At 45.0% G+C, this 19,403-nt stretch overlaps 1 protein-coding gene across 4 annotated transcripts in view; it reads left to right on the top strand.

Moving 5' to 3' along the window:
- The window catches only part of LOC147465387 (uncharacterized), a 29,852-nt gene extending 14,568 nt beyond the window's left edge, over positions 1-15,284 (top strand). Inside the window, exons 2-5 of one of the 4 annotated variants that reach the window (XM_086519821.1) lie at positions 12,882-13,717; positions 13,796-14,030; positions 14,121-14,306; positions 14,878-15,282. In XM_086519821.1, coding sequence (XP_086375947.1) covers positions 12,882-13,717; positions 13,796-14,030; positions 14,121-14,306; positions 14,878-15,243 — 1,623 coding nt within the window. In that variant the 3' untranslated portion in view covers positions 15,244-15,282. Of the gene's footprint in view, positions 1-12,881; positions 13,718-13,795; positions 14,031-14,120; positions 14,770-14,877 lie in introns of those variants that run through there. The other 3 variants (XM_086519843.1, XM_086519829.1, XM_086519837.1) reach the window with 3 other exon arrangements.
- The last annotated feature ends 4,119 nt before the right edge of the window (positions 15,285-19,403 follow it).

Genomic DNA, 19,403 nt, shown 5'->3' with positions numbered 1-19,403 from the left:
TACTCTTGCAGTTATTTGAGAACTTTAATCTGTAAATGCATGTGTATGAGCATTCTGTGTGTTGTCTATGACCACACATCACCGCATGACGCATTCAAGTCATAGGGAGGTTGAATGGTCTTTGAATTGAGGTTTTTGTGAGTATCAGAGTCAAAGGTCTCTAATACTACTTGAGTTCACACACAACTAAAAATTGTATTATTTGGGTGTTTTTATGCCTTTTGTTCGGTGCCGTTCCCATTCTGGGCCCCTCTGCTGTTCCTCCGTTTCGCGGGGGTCCCGTCGCCGTTCGTTTTGTGTTTTGGTTAACTTTGGAGAATCCCTCGATGCCTTAGAGCACTAGGATACCAGGGTTCTTAGACCTTGCAAGTTGCTGCTATGCTACAAGGACTCTTCACTCCCTATGTCACGTGACACATCCAACCCTATGTGTCCGTGGACAAGCTATAGCATGATCAGGGTTCAGTCAGTCCTGTCGGTCTAGATTAGAAGTGATCTGGCACTTTTGTGAGTCTATTCGTAGACCGTGCATGCCCAGTCACTTAGTATAGATGCATCTCCTGGTTGCACACAGCATGATCCCATCAGAATCCATCAGGGGAATTTTACAGTGCATTTAGCCTATTTTCCCTATTTTTGACATTTTTCACTTATTATAGTAAGTGACTTTCCAACAAAAGTAGGTAGGGCAATTTTGCTAAGAAAATATATAAGCAAACCAAAGCTAGCACTCTTGGGCAGATGAGCAAGGAGCACAACAGGCCCTCTGGTAGCAGGTACTCTCTCTCTCTCTCAGCAAGAACCCCTCAGCACCCACAAGCCTTGGCGTTTCCCCCAAGCATCAGCCTAGCGTTTTGGTCATCACCATCACCGCTCCCTAGCCTGGCGTTTTCAGCTTTGTTTCATCGCCAACATCCCCACAGGTCTGGCGTTTTCACTAACGCTACAAGTCAAGTTGAACGTTTTCATTTTCAGCCTTCGGTGAAGCCATTATACCAGCGTTTTCAGCATTCATGAACAGCAGCAGATTCAGCCCTAGACATTGCAGAAGATCGTCATTTTCAGCCTCTCAAAACGCAGCCAAAGCCAGCGTTTTCAGCAGCCCGAATCAGTCCCCTATTTTCAACCATAGGGTTTTTATGGACATCAGATAGAAGACCGCAGATTTCAGCCCTTAAGTTGTCGTCGTCATTCCCGTCGTCGTCACCGGCATAGTTCCAAGTTGCATCAGTTTCCATGCATCATTGTTGTACCACTTTGTGCAATCAATAGTAGACCACTCTCACCGACGAGAGTGGGGCCTTCGGAGGAGGGTTTTACGTTGTCTCTGGTGTCGTATCTCTCTTCTCTCTCTATCTCTCAGTCTCATTCACTTGCACGCACAATGTCCATTCACTTTGTTTGTGATCATAGCATTCTCTCACTAAGAACGGAAGGCTCTACCTTCCATAAGAACAAAAGGAACCTTGAGGCTTGAGCACAGTTCGGAGCACTCATCTTGAGCAAAGCACAAACATTCATTCTGTTGCACCTAACATTGGTATCAGAGCTTTGACAGTGTTCTGTATCACTCAAGGAAAGAACCACAAGAATCACAAGATTTTTTTTGCCTGTTGTGGTCGCACGAACCTAAGTTCGCTTGGGCGTGTCGATTCCTAATCGTGTTTTTGAAGAGTGACAGGAATCCAAGGAAAGAAGGGCTTGTCCAGCCTCCCCTTGTGTCTCTTTTCACTCATTGAGAGCGGACCGTGTACTTAGCGGCCGGCCAATTGACGTGAGGTGGGAAAAAGCAACCTTGGTGTGAGCGCAAGGCCGCCAAGGGGTGCGCCCGTAGAAAGGAGTAGAACTCGGGTAAAGAGAAGATCCTTCTCAAACACGGTTTGCAAGCGAAAAGAAACCTCAAGAACCTCAAGATCCTCAAGAACCCAAGAACCCAAGACCCTCAAGAATCCAAGTTCCTCGTGAACTTACGAACCAAAGATCCTAGTGCATGGTCGTCACCCGAAGCGGAATGGATACTTCGCATACAGGTGATGAGCATGAGAGAGGCGAGAAAGAATTTTCCCCACCAGGAGATTTTTTCGACCCTCCCCCTTCGCCATCTACGCCACGAGTTGTACTAACTTCTATGGAGATGATGGTCAAGTCAATGATATGATGGTCAAGTCAATGATGGACATGATGCTGACACAACAAGAAGCGACTCGCATTATTTTGGAACGCAATGAAAGAAATACAATACAACAACAAGAAGCGAATCGAGTTGTGTTGGCACAACAAGAAACAAATCGCCTTGCTTTCGAACGCGAGCGCGATGAACGAAATGAACGAAAAGCAGAAAGGGAGGCCGAGCGTGAAGCTCAAAGAGAGCTACGCACTCAAGAATTGCTTCGACAAGTGCTAGCCTCGAAGTCTGAACCACCCAAAGATCGTGGAAGTTCCTCAAGTGGCACAAGCCACGATGCAGATTCCAACCATCCAGTCACAGAGAAGTTGACTTTCAGTAAGTATGATGGTAAGATGGATGCTACGGTTATTCATTCTTGGTTGCATCAATCTAATGCTTATTTTGCGACAACTAAGAAGACAGGAAATAGCAAGGTTTTGACGGCAGCTATGTACCTTGCCGATGATGCCGTCAATTGGTACCACGCATGGCAAGAGGCATAGCTAGCCGCGCACCTAGAGGAAGCCGACGAATTCACGCCCCTTTCCTTTAATTGGGCTGATTTCCAAGACAAGCTTAAGGCGTGGTTTATGCCACCTCAGTACCTCGCACGATTGAAGGACAATTGGTGTGCTCTCAAGCAAAATGGTATGCCGGTTATGTCTTTTTCTAATCGTGTTTTGCAGCTAGGTACTCAATTACGCAAATCGGATGAACAAATAGACGGAGTGCCAAACCGTTTACCACACACACGTAAACAATGAGATCGAATCTTTCTCTTATGATCTAGAGCAATCAATTGTGGCAAAACACAATGGAAATGTCCACGCTTGGTGCTCAGACTTTCATGTGCTCGTTCGGCAACTGTGTCATGCCAAGGAAGAGACATGGAATGTGACTTCCTTACATACATACTTTTCAGCTTTTCATGAAAAATCCGCATACATTCGTGCTCATCCATGAGAGAAACGTGCTCAACATACAATATGTCATGCCTAGGAAAAAGGATCACAACGATGCTGACTAAAATATAGGAAACGATCACGAATGAAACATTCGAACAATGGGTGCGTATCAATCATGCTAACACATAATACTTCCTGTGAGGATTCTTTGCATCTAAGCTCGAGAGCCAAGATCGATCCTTCGTGAATAATCGAATCTGCAACGAGGTTAGCTTCGCTAGAAAAAGCATCAACTAACACCTCATCCTTGTGAACAATCACATCTTCTTCCTGCAACTCATCATGCTTGTGAGAAATCACATCTTGATCATGCAAATCCTCATGCTTGTCTTTATCATCCAAATCATCATGTTGATCACAATCATGTAAATCCTGTGTGTCATGCTTTGGAGAAGAAGAGACTGAGAGAGTCTCCTTCTCATGAATCCGTGCAATATTGTCCAGCATATTAGCAATGAGAGATGGAGAATAAACAATGTCCTCTCCATGAATGACAATGGGAGAATCACTTTTGGCATTGAGAGTGAAAGTGTTAGCCTCCCAATCAATGAGAGGGTTAGTATCACGAAACCATCGAATGCCCAAAATCGTATCACATCCTGATAGAGGAGAGACAACAAATCTTCTAGTAAAGGCGGCTTTTTGAATTGCAAACAACACATCAAGGCACTCCTCCGTGATGTGAGCGTCCATACCGGGAAGAAAGCCAGAGACCTCGATAGGAGATCTCTGACTAACTTCGAGGCGGGCTCTCTCAACAAGAGAGGGACTGATCACATCATGCATACTACCTGGGTCAAACAATATGACAAAACGCTGCCCCGACGTACGACCATAACATTTAATGAGAGAATAATCAATGGGAGGGTCATGAGAAACTTGGGACACACTCGTGTTATCATTAATAGCATTGATAGAGGAAGTGGGTTCTGTGGATTCTTTAGATTCATTCGATTCAAGCTTAGGACATGTTCTTTTTATGTGACAATGAAAACAATGACCTTCCTAAGAATAAGTGCTTTGCTCTTCCGATGTGATGTATCCTCCTATCATTCCTTGTGCTACCTTTTCATCTAGAGTAAGCTTAGGTTTAGTAATTGTGTTAGCCTTACCCTTAGATTCATTGGAAGAATTCTTTTCTGAGAGACTGTTGGAAGATTGGTTAGAAGAGTTACCATTCTTACCATTCTTACCGTTCTGAGGGTTCTGAGAAAACTGAGAGGTCCCTTGAGAAGACTTGTTTTCCTTAGGCTTTTCCTTGTTGTGCTTCATCTCTTGGGAGAGAGCGATCGCTACCGCCTTATTGAGATCCGCGGGGTCAAAGACTTCGACATCAAACTTGATGTATTCGTCTAACCCAACGAGTTGCCGAACGAGCACATGAAAGTCTGAGCACCAAGCGTGGACATTTCCATTGTGTTTTGCCACAATTGATTGCTCTAGATCATAAGAGAAAGATTCGATCTCATTGTTTACGTGTGTGTGGTAAACGGTTTGGCACTCCGTCTATTTGTTCATCTACATTGTATGCACAGTCTTTGAGGAAGACAAGATTTTTTCTAGTCACTTTACATGGCATAGGTATGTTCATGGGTTTGTGTTGGAAATGGTTTTAGGAATTTTCAGCCATGGAGATTCTTGAAGAAGAAAGACGCATGACTCTCGACGAAGTTGAAGCATTGAAGGAGTCACAGAAGACTTTGTGTCACTTTCGGCGCGGCCCAAAGAAGCAAGCGTTGCAGACCTTTATGAAGTTCAAGTACCGCACGACCCACACATCAGAGTGGGCCGGCGAAGAGTCCCTTCCAGGATTCCGGATGCTATTGGCGATCTCCCTCGACGCCATACAGTTTGGTACCAGTACCTCACTTTGAAAAGGAGGGGATGTCACGTGACACATCCAACCTTATGTGTCCGTGGACAAGCTATAGCATGATTAGGGTTCAGTCAGTCCAGTCAGTCTAGATTAGAAGTTATCTGGCACTTTTGTGAGTCTATTCGTAGACCGTGCATGCCCAGTCACTTAGTATAGATGCATATCCTTTGGTTGCACACAACATGATCATCAGTATTCCCATCAGAATCCATCAGATTCCATCAGGGGAATTTTACAGTGCATTTAACCTATTTTCCCTATTTTTGACATTTTTCACTTATTAATTTAAGTGACTTTCCAACAAAAGTACGTAGGACAATTTTGCTAAGAAAATATATAAGCAAACCAAAGGTAGCACTCTTGGGCAGATGAGCAAGGAGCACAACAGGCCCTCAGGCAGCAGGTACTCCTTCTCTCTCAGCAAGAACCCCTCAACACCCACAAGCCTTGGCGTTTTCCCCAAGCATCAGCCTAGCGTTTTGGTCATCACCATCACCTTTCCCTAGCCTGGCGTTTTCAGCTTTGCTTCATCGCCAACATTCCCACAGGTCTGGCGTTTTCACTAACGCTACAAGTCAAGTTCAGCGTTTTCATTTTCAGCCTTCGGTGAAGCCATTATACCAGCGTTTTCAGCATTCGTGAACAGCAGCAAATTCAGCCCTAGACATTGCAGAAGATCATCATTTTCAGCCTCTCAAAACGCAGCCAAAGCCAGCGTTTTGAGCAGCCCGAATCAGTCCCCTATTTTCAGCCATAGCGTTTTTATGGACAGCAGATAGAAGACCACAGATTTCAGCCCTTAAGTTGTCGTCGTCATTCCCGTCGTCGTCACCGGCATAGTTCCAAGTTGCATCAGTTTCCATGCATCATCGTTGTACCACTTTGTGCAATCAATAGTAGACCACTCTCGCCGACGAGAGTGGGGCCTTCGGAGGAGGGTTTTACGTTGTCTCTGGTGTCGTATCTCTCTTCTCTCTCTATCTCTCAGTCTCATTCACTTGCACGCAGTGTCCATTCACTTTGTTTGTGATCATAGCATTCTCTCATTAAGAACGGAAGGCTCTACCTTCCATAAGAACAAAAGGAACCTTGAGGCTTGAGCACAGTTTGGAGCACTCATCTTGAGCAAAGCGCAAACATTCATTCCGCTGCACCTAACACCCTACCCACGTATGCATACCATTCTACACCTAGTTTGGTCTTGGATGGACTTAGCTAAACTTTTGCATTTCATTGCTATACTCCCTTGTACATATAGTTTCACATCCATTAGAGCTAGAGCTCCATCCTTCTTATCCCTCCTACAAATGTATTCAAACTCCTATGACAGTCTGATTCATATTGTAGCTTGTTATATTATCAACAGTTTGTCCTTTTTTCAGGATACCTAGAGAGCACACACGTATCGACCATTCTATCCTATAGGTAGAATTTAGTCTTTAGAAGATGTTAATAAAGCTCTCTCTCTCTCTCTCTCTCTCTCTCTCCCTCTCTATGTGTGTGTGTGTGTCTATATATATAGATATATAATAAAGCGCTCCGTGTGTGTGTGTGTAGAGAGAGAGAGAGAAATGAAATGAAATGTTATATTAACGTCTGCAAAAGGCCAAAATGGCCTATGAGACTAAAAAAGTTACGATTGGTGAATCTGATACCATGTCTGAGTACGGAAATTACTGAGGTACAAAGAACTAACACTTAGACGCTAAGGAGAAAGGAAATTGGGGGGGGGGGGGGGGGGGGGGGGGTGTTTGTGGGTTCAGATGAAATTTCTCATTGGTCGCTGTCGGATCTCATCGACCTCCTCCATGGTCAATACTCTGGTAGGGCGTCTTGCATGTCGAGCTAGAGTGATCTGTATCTTTTGTTGCAGCCTTCGTCTGTAGTGGGAGACCCCCCGAGATCGTGAACGTCTAGATCTGCCAAGTTCGGTGGCTCGATCAGGTAGTGTAACCTCTAGTATGAGTAGGCTCTGAGATTTGTTGTAATGACTGCTCCGTTGGCTCTCCTGTGGCTGGTGTAAAGAAATCTGTGATTCGTCTATGAGACTGTCTTTCCTCTGATGTTCTTAGCAAGCTCTCCCTAAGTTTGCGCAGCTCTAGCAGGAACAATCCGAGACACCTCTGATCCTTGTATCTCATGACTCTAGAAAAAGGTCCAAACCCTTCTCTGAACAGGCAGTGGAATCGGCCGCATATCTCATAGTATGCCGGGCAGTGACATGTGTAGTGCAGCTCTGTCTCTGGCTCTAAGTTGCATAGGTGACATATCCTAGCTTTTGCCGGCACCCCTCGAAATCGGCCAGTCTCGATTTGGAGCTGATGTGAGGATGTGCGTATCTGTCCAATAGCGCATCTTATCCCATGAGATAAGTGTGTGTCCATGTATGCAGGCCTAGTCACAAAGCCGTCCTCCGTGAGTTGGAGAAGATGCTCTCTATAGAAGGCCATCTTCGTGTCCAACTCTTGTGTCGGCTGTATCCATGTGCTCCTGGTATTTAGCTGAATCAGATCCTGACGTATGAGTCTGGTGATCTCTGTCCGTGTGAGAGATAGGGAGGGTGCATCCAGAGAGTATTGAAGCGGAGGTAATCTATCCATCTTGAGACCATGCGACTGAAACCATGCTGTCATCTGTCCATACCAACATGCTGTATCGCCTTGTAGAGCTAGTTGTCGAGATGACTCCAAGGCAAGCCGAGCGTATCTGTCCTTGGGAGATCCCATAGACCGTGCATAAAAGAAACTGATCTCGTCAACGCCTCCACCACGAGGGGGGGGGGGGGCGGCTAGCTTGGCTCGGATAATCTCATGTGGTACTGAGGCCTTAGCCCAAATCATCTGAGCGATCATAGAGACTAGAGGCCTCTCCATACATCTCCATCCATCTGTGTTGCCAGATCTCCCATGGTGGTATACTGAGGGTCCCCATACATACCTGAACTCCATAGAGCATAGCTGGAGTCACTAGAGTGTCAAAAAGCCAAAGCTTTGTTCGCGGTTCCTGAAACTGAACCTGCGAACACATCCTCTCCAGTCCTCCCAAAGCTGCATATGCTCTCGTCAGTCTAGTCTCTGATGCTCTCCTTAGTGAAAACATAGGTCCACCGAAGACTACCCCAAGATAAGTATATGCATCTGTGTACTCCACAGTCTCCTGGCCATACATAAATGTGGGTGCCGACCTCCTGACCCACTGTGGTGTGGTGTTGAACACCATAACCTTGGTTTTCCCTAGATTGACAGACAATCCACTGTCACGAGCAAATGTATGCAGAGCATCCAAGTGACGCTGCATCCCCTCTGGTGAGTCAGAGATCAGCACAATATCATCAGCATATAGTAACAGCGGAATCCATGTCCCTGCTAGTTGAGCCCCCCTGTCCCCCTGACGCTCTACATAGTCCGAAAACTCATCCACATACATCCCAAAAAGAGTCGGGGATAGGGGGCATCCTTGCTTTACTCCAATATTGGAGAGAACCATGTCCGACATTCCCTTAGTGGTGTGTACCCGCCCCATCACTGTCCTGTATAGAGTCAGAATCCCCCAAATCAGCTCTGTAGGCACACCCATGCCCTGTAATCTGCGTTTGAGTCTGGCTCTCGGCACTGTGTCGAAAGCTTTGCGGAAATCCACAAAGCAACAATAGATCTTCTTGCCATGGTGTCTACCCTCCTCAATAATAGCTCTGAGTGTCAGAATCTGGTCAAGAGTGGAGAAACCTCTCTTGAAACCTGCTTGCCTTGGTGCTCTTATGCCCTCTCGCTCTGCCCATCTACTCAGCTCTTGTTCAAGAATGGATGCATACAGCCTAGCTAATGTGTGCCCAACCATGATGGTGCGATAATTCCCGGGAATCATGGGATCTCCTGACTTAAAAATAGGCACAATCGTGGACATACTCCAAGTCTCAGGGAAGCCTTCATACATGGCTCGATTAAACATCATAGCTAGGAGCTCTGCGAGCATATCCTTGGCATGGATGAAGTGCTCTGCTACCAGACCATCACGATCATGCGTTCTCCTTGTCTTCATCTTGTCAATAGCTTTCCTTACCCTCTCAGCAGTAAAGAAAGAACATGTCTCCGGGCATGTCTCTAGTGGGTCCGGTAGAGGTGGTTGTCCTGGTGCTGTGTAGAGAGATGTGGCATATTCCCCCCATGTCTCGGTGGAGGTGACCGCTGGTGGTGGTGAATGTTCGTGGAATAGCCTCCATGCTTCCCCCGAGTCTTGACTTATAAATAACTGATACAGATCTTGCTCTAGCTGGGATAAATAAGCCCTTTTCTTTCGTCGCACTAGGCGGCGAAAGATAATCCGTGACTGTCTATGTGTGGTAATACCCATGAACACTTCCCTCTGTAACTTGATCCTCATCTCTCTACACTCCTCATCATACCAACTGTTCTGGGGCATTTTTCCAGATCGTCTCCGTGTAGGCTGGTTGTGGGGGTATGCTTCGGATGCTCCATCATGGAGCGTCTCTGTCAGTATCTGAGTGAGTTCATCTAGTGGCCGTCTTGGTTCCTGGGTGCATAGCTTCGTGTGTATCTCATCCATATACACAGAGTCCGTCCCCCTGAAGGTATACTGGATGTGTGTAGGGACCTCTCCTAATGGAGCTGTGCTGAACTGAAACGTCAGGGTGAAGGACAAGATAGCATGATCAACTGCTACTCCAAATGGCCTAGTGCCCACCATGAAATCTTGAAAGAATGGAATGAGACTTGGCTGGGTCATAACATAATCCACTGTGCTGGCACCATGTCGGTGTGGAAAGCAAGTAAAACCTCCAGCTGTCGAAAATCTTTGTAGGCCATTTAAAATGGCCAATCTATGTGCGGTTCCCATATCTATCAAGTATCTGCCATATTCCGTGTATTCCTCATCTTGTGATAATCTGGATAGACCCATCTCTGTATCGTCCAGCTCTCTAAGCATTTCCTCGGACGTATCATAAAATATTGTCTGGTGGTGGGCAGTCCTAGCATTGAAATCCCCAAGTATGATAATGCCACCATCCTTAGAAAACTCCCATATGTCATTATCCAAAATAGCAAGGGGAGATTGTCCCCTAGGTGATGCATATACTGACGTACTAGGAGGAAAGTAACAGATAGCAATGTAGAGGTATTTTCCCGTCTTTGCCCTGAGCCTCACCCACATGTACCGAGCATGCTCATCCCTGCGCGCTATATATATCAATGGTTGCAACTCCTCCCTAAATAAAACTGCCACTCCCCCTGAGCCTCGTCCTCGATGCTCCGATCTGGTCTCTTGTCTGGAGGCTGCCCCCCACCTATATCCGCTCACCTGTGGCATGGATTGCCCAGGGGCTTGATGCGTCTCCGAGTAGAAGATGATGTCTCTCCCTGTGAAGCTATCCTCAAAGGCCCCTACATCAAGACGAAGTGAACCGTTACAATTTCAGGTTGCCATCTTTAGTGTGGTCCCATGGGTCTCGCACCGTCATGCGGGACGTCGCTCCAATATCACACCTTTCCATCTCTGTAAAAAGAAATCTTCCCCTTTTCCCTTGCTGCTCTAATTTCTGGCATTACTTCTTGCATATGAGCAGTCTGCGAGAGGGTGAGGTCATCTCCAAGAAAGATGCCAGTCTTCTTTAGAGTCGGTCTCTTCTTCAAGAAATCCTTCTTCGCTTCCATGGATGGGAAGCGGAGAACAGGGTGGTCTCGTACGGTCACGTACGTTTTGTCCACGTACGAAGACGTACGGTACTCATCGAACTAGAAAATTTTATGTCGTACGACATGGTTACGTACGTTCAAAAATAAAAACACGCAATTCTTAACCCTAGATTTTACACTTACGACAAATAGACAATTGATTATCACATTGGACAAGAATGCAACTTGCAAGTGCCAAGTGCCAACACTCAAGAGTTGAGAATCAAGACAATGAGACACAATGGGTATGAACTGCGATTCGCATTACATATGTCATAAATCAAAAAGCTAAGTTGAGATTTGATAATCGAGATGATACAAAAAAGTAAGCCTTTTAAGCCTCAATCGTGCAAAAAGTGGAAGTAGGGTCAAAAAAGATATGAGAGACACTAAAGTCTAAGAGCTTTCTCCGCTCTCATCATCATCATCATCTTCCTCTTGTGAGCTATGCTCATCGATGTCATCTTCATCCTCACATGAATCGGATTGTGGTGTGTCATAATCTCCCTCACTAAGGAGATTTCCCTCCTCGTCACGTAAATTCCTTGCAGTCAAAAGCGCAGTCAACGTTTTTTAAGCCGGTCAAACAGACTTAAAAAAAAAAGGCCGGACGGAACGGACGGGACGACACCGGACGGGACGAGCCGTACGACGGACGAGAACAACCCTGACGGAGAATGAGTGCCCTTTCCTTCGAGGTTTCCCCGTTGCTTCCGCTTTTCTTTGTGCCCACTCTCCAGGCCCTCGTATGCGTCTATTCGTTGACCCCCATCAGAGCCATGAGTTCTTTCACCTCTTCCTCCACATTATCTTGGTCTTTGAGGCCACATATCCTTACGTGTAAGGCCCGCACACGTCTCCTTTGCTCCTCTTCTAGTGTCAAGTTGATGATGGTTGGTGTGGGGGTGGGGGTTATTTCCTCACCTTTCCCTTTCTTGACAATCTCGATCCATTTTTCGGCCTTTTTTGCTTTTTGTTGGGTCTTTGTGATGACATCTACCCACGAGGTCGTCATTTCTTTTTGTTGCTCCCCACCTTTGACAATGGCCTGCACTTGTTCTTTAATCGTGTTAAGCTCTTCAATTACTGAGGGTTGAAGCTCTCCCTCTTCGAGGACATTCTGCGATCGCACCTCGGCAAGCTCTTTCTTGAGTAGTGCGATTTCCTCCTCTTGAGCCTTCACGTGATCCTCGAGTGTATTTATCATGTTTTCCTGTGTTGCCATGTGCGCGTTAAGTATGTTGATAGTACCTAGGAGGTGGCGGTTGATCATGCTAATGGACTCGCTCAGTTCTTCTTTGCATTTTTGGATGGCATCCTCCACCGGGTCATCTTTGTCACTCTGCTTCCTCATGGTCGGAAGGCCGCCTCATTAGAGGTAGAAAGTCTCCCCGTTTTTTTTTTTTTTCTCTCTCTACATGGCTAAGTCTCTCTTTCTCTCTCTACGCGGCTCTCTCTCTCTCTCTCTCTCTCTCTCTCTCTCTCTCTCTACGCGGCTAAATCTCTCTTTCTCTCTCTACGCTTCTCACCTCTCTCTCTCTCTCTCTCTACGCTTGAAAAAATCCTCTCTTTCTCTCTCTACGCTTTTCTGTTTCTCTCTCTCTACGGAAGTTTCCCCCCCTTCTCTCTCTCTATGCTAGGTTGGGCTCTTGCAGGGAGAGCGCGAGGGAGCGGGGGCAGGGGTATATAAGTTTTTGGGTTGGTTATTCCTGGAATGCTGAGGTCAAAAACTTCTACTAGTTAGAATTTCTTCTCAAGCATTCATTTCCATCAAGTTCCGTCTTGATGTCCTTCTAAAGCATTGGTTCCGTCAATTTTTTATTACTGATGACTTCGATGATTTCAGTTTGTTGCCTATTGCGTTAGGAACTATCCATTTTATTGCAATTGTTATGTATTATACAGATGAGAAGGAGACTTTTGAATTGTGCAACAATATAATCTTCATGATTATCTGTGAATGGAAGATCCATTTTGTTTTTGTTTATTGATAGCAATGCAAGAGAAACCCCTTTTTAATTGTGTATCTCTGTTTTGATCTTACTTTGGGTAAAGAGTATGTGCCAATAGGCACCCCAACCTTTGTTAACTTGCGTTCAAGAATACAAACTGGCTGCCTTGCACAAATGTTTTCACTGTTGTGGTAAATTGGTAATGGCGTTGAAACTCTTCGGTCTTTCCAGGGCAGTGTTGAATCATACGACAAAGTGGCAGGTCATTTGGCCAAGGTGCCCAAGTCGGTCACTACTACAGACGAGTATTTGAAAGCCTTATGCCCACAGTTGCTTCCACTTCTTCTTCTCAGGCATAAACCAAGAGATTCAGTGTTGGGAGAGATTTCTCTTGCAACTCTAAACAACATCTTTCATACGTCTGTTTCGTTGACATGCAAAATTTTTGCTTTGGAACCCAAGCTTGCTGCAAAATATCTGATTCAATCTATGATGAGACCACTTTTAGCTTTGAACTCCCTGCAGAAGATTATGGATATGGCTGGAAATCTCGAGCCTGCCAATGGGGAACATACTGATTTGCTGGTATCAGAGAATGAGGTGGTGGACAGTCTGGTGCAGCTTAGTGTTCTACTGACTGCAGGTTCCCGCCAAGGATCGTTAGCAGCAAGAGAAGCAATTTTGCTCGAAGCAAAAGTCTTTGCTCCCCTTCTCCTGAAGCTTCATTTTCAGCTTGCTTCTAGCAGCCCCATAATCTCACCTGGAAGTACAAAACATGCTTCAGCTTTAGAAGGGAAGGGTGTAAGAAAAGGGTTTTTGAACAATGGTCTAGGCTTTAGTGGCCCCAGTGAGCAAGCTTATGAGGATCAGAGTAACCTTTCAGAACTCATATCGTGTCTTGCAGATGTTGTCATGGCTGAGGTTCACCAACCTCTTGAATCTGCACTACCTTGTGTTTTGCCTTTTCTGCTGGACCATACATTGGATGTGGTGAGGTGGTCACAAGAATGGGGAGAGGTTTGGGAGGTTCTTCAGTTAAAAAATTTTCAATCAAGGAGCCATGTGATGTATGCTTTGAGATAGCTTCTTGTTCTTCCTATAAATCAACAGTCCCTCGTACGATCTTTCTTATATTTGTATGGCAGGTATCTTTCAAGACTTCTAATAATGGCTGAGAACTGGAAACTGGTTGTTGCACTCATGGGAAAGCTTTTGCACATGATCTTGAACGCCCCTTGGTCACTGCTTAAGAGTGGCTGTGCTGAATTTCCTGAGGGTTCAAAGCTATTAAGATACATGCAAGACTTTGAAGAGTTGAACAGCGAGGCTGGCATAAAGGCTTTGGAACATGATATACATGGAGCGGCATGCTTGGTAGAGGTGAGCACTCCCTTCCATGCTATTTTTTCTCTGGAATAGCAATATGCTTGTGCTTTCAGCTATGTTGTTGTTGGCTGCACTGATTTACAGGCTTTGCTCGAGGATGAGCTGGTCTTACGTAACAAAGATATAATGGAGCTTGTTTTGCACATGGTCTATAGTGTGCTAAAAGGAATCCGTGCATCGAGAGGAAATGAGTCGCTAACGAGCAATGTCCATGGATCCGTCCTGATTGATCTGTTATCATCGCTTCAAAGGGTTTATGTCAATGCATCTGTAAGTGAAGAGTTGAGACAGATGTCTTTCACTCTTGCTGAAGAAGTTTCTGCTTTGCACAGAGGCTCCTGATGCAGCCCATTGAAAACAGGTTAATGCCTTCAGAGACATGGGTGACAATCTTGGTGAATTTGGAGGGTTTTGCAATGAGGGTTGAGGGTTACCATGAGGGTTGAGGGTTATCCAGACAGCAAGATTTTTACTGCAAATAGCCCACCTTATCAGCATTAGTTTGCTCTCTTTATAGTTGTGCATAGTGCTGGAGAGATTAGGACTTTGTGCATTAGTTGTTTTCTTCATAGATGTGTCTCGGTGCTTCAGATTAGATGTCTACATGCCGATTGCAACTCGGCTTATCCTGGAAATCAGTTTTTCAATTTTAGGCAGTTTCAGCTATAGTTTTATTACAAAAGCTGATGGTGGCCTCCTGGTTTCTTGTAATGAATCTCTAAAGAAGTGGTAGGATCTGAAGGATGCAAGTGCAGACTTATGTGTGATCTCGTGAGTTATGAATGTTAATATTGTCACGTTTGTGACTTAACTACATTACAATACTTACTCGTTGATGCAGATACGCGAAGTGCCATGCCAAGGAGGACCCCTACGCTTGGATGGTTGCGACTCTTCGCTCAAAGGACATGCCTCTTCGCCAAAAGCCACACTCCTTCGACGACTGGTCACACCCCTTCGCTCTACGGGTGCGACTCTTCGTCCAATGGTTGCAGCTCTTCGCCGAAAGGATGTGTCTTTACGTCTAAAGTCATGTCTCTTCACCAAGAGACGTGTCTTTTCATTTGTGTCTATTTGTCTCCTATATAAAGAGCCCTTGTATCACACATTCAATCAATCAAACACAGAGTCTCCTAAGTCTTGTTCTAAGTTCAGTTTCAGTTTCTTAAGTCTTAATCATGAGTTGAAGTACTTAATAGAGGATTAGTACCTAGAATCTTCACGGTGGTATCAGAGCAAATTTTTTCTCGGGACCCGAAGGTTGTGAGCCTCTCACCCTCGTCGCTACCCTCTCCCCCCTCCTTCTCGGAGTTGTATGGAAGAAGGAGAACGAATGAAATTGCCAAGATTTTTCCCTCTTTTTCCCCCGCACATGTGTTAAATTACCACTTTTGGGCAACACTAGTGTAATGCAAGATGCTCTCTTAAAGTCTCGGAGGTTCAACATGGCATTGATGGCGGTGCCCTGTCCCGTGTGACACGTGGAGGTACTCAAACTAGCCCCCCCATGTCCCTTTTACCCTCTCGGAGCCTCTCCAAGTGATGCACCCCTTCGAAAGGACACAACTTTTAAAACATGCCCTTTCACATGGAAATGACCTTTTTCTTTAAAAAAAAGTGACCCTGGACTTTTTTTAAAAAACCTAACCATTGGGCACCCTCTCCTACCTCAAAAAATGGAAAAAAAAATAATTTATTTTTTCAGCCCCCCTCTTTGACGCGCGAGCATATCAGCCCCTCCCCTCTTCGATTGCGCGCAAGAAACCAACCCCCCTTCCCTTCCTTGGGTGCGCCTCATCACCAGCCAGTCCCCTCCCCCCTCCTTGCGCGTGATGTGGGCTCGCGGTGTGCTCTCGAAGGCGGATTTGCATGGCTGTCTAGAAATTACAGTAGCAAAATACTTCAATTTTCAGCACCGAATGATCTTCTTCGCCACTTTTACCTCCCAGGAGTGATGGTTATCAATCTCCCTTTCTAATGCTTGAGTACTACATGCTTTTTCAGCCCCCTCTGTGGTGAACAGTTTTCATTCCCCTCAACAAGAAGGAACCCCTTTCATTGGCGTCCGAGCAAAGCCTTCCTTTTCATTAACGGTTCATGCTCGAGTATGGACTCTCACCTCTCATTGTGGAAGCATCGGGTAGCCGCCTTGGAACAAGACATCTCCTCACTTACAGTGAAATTGGAGGCTCTCCGGCAACAATTTCAACAACCTTTTGGTATCAAACAATTTTCGAGGTTTCTCAGCAATCTATGTCTCACCCTCAGCATGTTTCTTCAGAGACAACCCAACACAAACTCACTTTGCTTCAGCAACAACATGATCAGAGGCAACATTCTTTGCAGCATGATTGTTATAACAAGCCTCAACCTCAAAATGATCATCGGCAAAAGCAGCAACATGAAGCTTTCGGAAGATCTCCCCTTGAAGAGCATTCAATCTCTTCGAAGTGGGCTCACATAGTGGCACATATTTCCGACCCTAGTCAAGTACTCGGTCATGAACGCCGCAACGCTGAACAAGTTCCCCCTTGCGAGCCATGCCATGCTCCTCTTACTCTGGAAGCCTTAATACCCGCTGATAAAGCTGAAGATTCAAGAGATTTTAGTTCATGTGTGGCATCCCAAACGCACACAACTTCTTTGATTATGGTCCAGGCAAAAACAAAAGCCTCGTCACCGCCCTTGCAGAATGAAGTCTTCGTTTCTGAAGAGATAACTGATGCTGTGGTGAATGATAATTCTTCAAACTTGAAGATACCAATTCTTACCTTCAATGATACAAAGGATAAAACGGATACAAAATCTTGCAGCACGACTTAAGTCGCTGCAATTGAATATTTGGACACAACTTGTTTCAGAGATAAACCTTTACAGATGGACGTACTTCCAAACACTACTATGTCTCAGTCTACAACATCCCTTCAGGAGGATTTTACTGTTCCAAACAAACCAATGGAATATCTTACAAATTTCCAACCATTGGTCGTCACTCAACAAAAAACGCAAGTCAGTTTACCAATTTCACTCGAAGCAGATACAGATTCAATCTTTTATTGGACAAAGCTCGAAGTTACAAATGACTTTGACAAAAGCACTAATCAAGTTGCAGATGTGATACTGATACTTTTAAAAAAGATGAGACAAGTTGTAGATATGATCAGTTTTCAGTTTGGCAAAATAGTCATGATCAATAATAGTGCCATGACGTAGGAATTAACAAAAAGAGCTTTGGATGCAGAAGCACAACAACAATACATTTCCTCCTCCCGGAGTTTCTACAACTACCTTGAGTTTTATTTTAAGAGGGAGGGAATGTCACGTTTGTGACTTAACTACATTACAATACTTACTCGTTGATGCAGATACGCGAAGTGCCATGCCAAGGAGGACCCCTACGCTTGGATGGTTGCGACTCTTTGCTCAAAGGACATGCCTCTTCGCCAAAAGCCACACTCCTTCGACAACTGGTCACACCTCTTCGCTCTATGGGTGCGACTCTTCGCCCAATGGTTGCAGCTCTTCGCCGAAAGGATGTGTCTTTACGTCTAAAGTCACGTCTCTTCACCAAGAGACGTGTCTTTTCATTTGTGTCTATTCGTCTCCTATATAAGGAGCCCTTGTATCACACATTCAATCAATCAAGCACAGAGTCTCCTAAGTCTTGTTCTAAGTTCAGTTTCAGTTTCTTAAGTCTTACTCATGAGTTTAAGTACTTAATAGAGGATTAGTACCTAGAATCCTCACAAATACACAGATTTTTTTGGTGCGAGTCTGATGCATTGCCTCTTTTTATATGGCCTCTTAACACTGCTAAGCTGTAACCGGAAGGGCACCATGCGCCGAGAGGAAAATAGTTTCTTCAGCACTTTAAACTCTTGAAATGCAAAGAGATCTTCAGGCTTGAGGCGAGACACGGAGTGACGGAGTTCCACTTCTAGATACACCAACCCCTAGTTAGGCGCATTTACGATATTTCTTTATGATTGCTCTTCACAGACACATTTGCTGGGGTGAGCCACTCGCCAAATTGCAGAGTGAAAGTAACTCCCCCGAGATTGTTCTTTTATCGGCACTTGGCATGTGCTTTTACAAATCAGTTGTTAATAACTACCCTCCAAGAAGTCAATTGCTTTTCTAAGACTGCCACATTAGCTCATGTCAGACCATGTTTTTAGTTCAAAACGTGGTGCAAATCCTTCTGCAAATCTCAGGTCTGTCTATATTGTTTTTGCTCTGTTGCCTCAATGTCAGGCCCGGATGATTGTTGGGGCTCTCTTCAGGTTCGGTGCAGTTCCGCCCACGTTATCCAGGTGTGATATACGCTCTGTGGTGATTATACCTGTAAAAATCAATTCTATTCTTGAGCAGACAATGCATATTTGCTAATAATCATCCCCACTAGACAGTACATTCTCTAGCATGTATCAACATTAAATCTAGCTCCACAATGAAATCTATCTAGTCATCTCATCCTCATCACATTTGTCGCTGCTCTAGAATAGTGACGACCTCAGTCATCACCTCTTCATCTCATTGATTTCTCACAGATGTCTTGATGCTTTAAGACCACACATCTAGTATATCTCATCTAGCTCGAAACTTTTGATGCACTCAGAGAGCCTCCGCACATGCACCTAGTCAGCCGATTGAAAGGGGGATGGTATCTTGGCCTCCATCGACAGCAGGTAGACGCACATGCACAGCTTGAACCTCCGACAGGCTCCGATTGAAGATGGCGGGATTGCATGCCCACAAAATCAGGAACTTTTTGTCATTGAGATGCAAGCTTCCATCGCGAATGGCAGGCTGTCGGTGTCAAATGGTTAGTATGCAGTTGTGACATTCCTATAGCGATGGTGGGGAAGATGGTGAAGGAGTACAGGGGTGTGCGGACGTGTTAGTGGGCATGCAACTCTTTTTGACTGGGAGTAGACCTCAACGCTGTGCATGTGCACACTGCACACCCTATGCTTAAACAAGGCTATAGAATGTCATGCTAATGCTAATTCCAAACACCACAAATTTACATATCATAGATGCATTCATGTAAACATGACTACATAAAGCTCTTGCATATCTGAATTTTACTAAGGTGTGTGTGCATATAATATTTTCCATTCACATCTGTAAGGTACTTAGACCTATGTCTACCTGCATAGCAGATTTTCAAGTTACGTCTATTATACAGCACTCAAATGCAAGTTTGTCTGTTTAAGAGATTTTCAAACTTGACTATAAGAGATTTCCAAACTTGACTATAGTTCCATCGTCCTTGAAAGTTGAAATCCTTTGGCGGCGGGGGTGGTGGAGGATAATATAGGTTAAGCATGATGGTTCCGATTGTGAAATGTGGGAGGTGAAGGC

This window comes from Adiantum capillus-veneris, chromosome 1 (genome assembly GCF_014529385.1).
Source record: "Adiantum capillus-veneris isolate H3 chromosome 1, ASM1452938v2, whole genome shotgun sequence".
Lineage (NCBI taxonomy): Eukaryota > Viridiplantae > Streptophyta > Polypodiopsida > Polypodiales > Pteridaceae > Adiantum > Adiantum capillus-veneris.
This window is presented reverse-complemented; position numbering and strand designations above follow the sequence as displayed.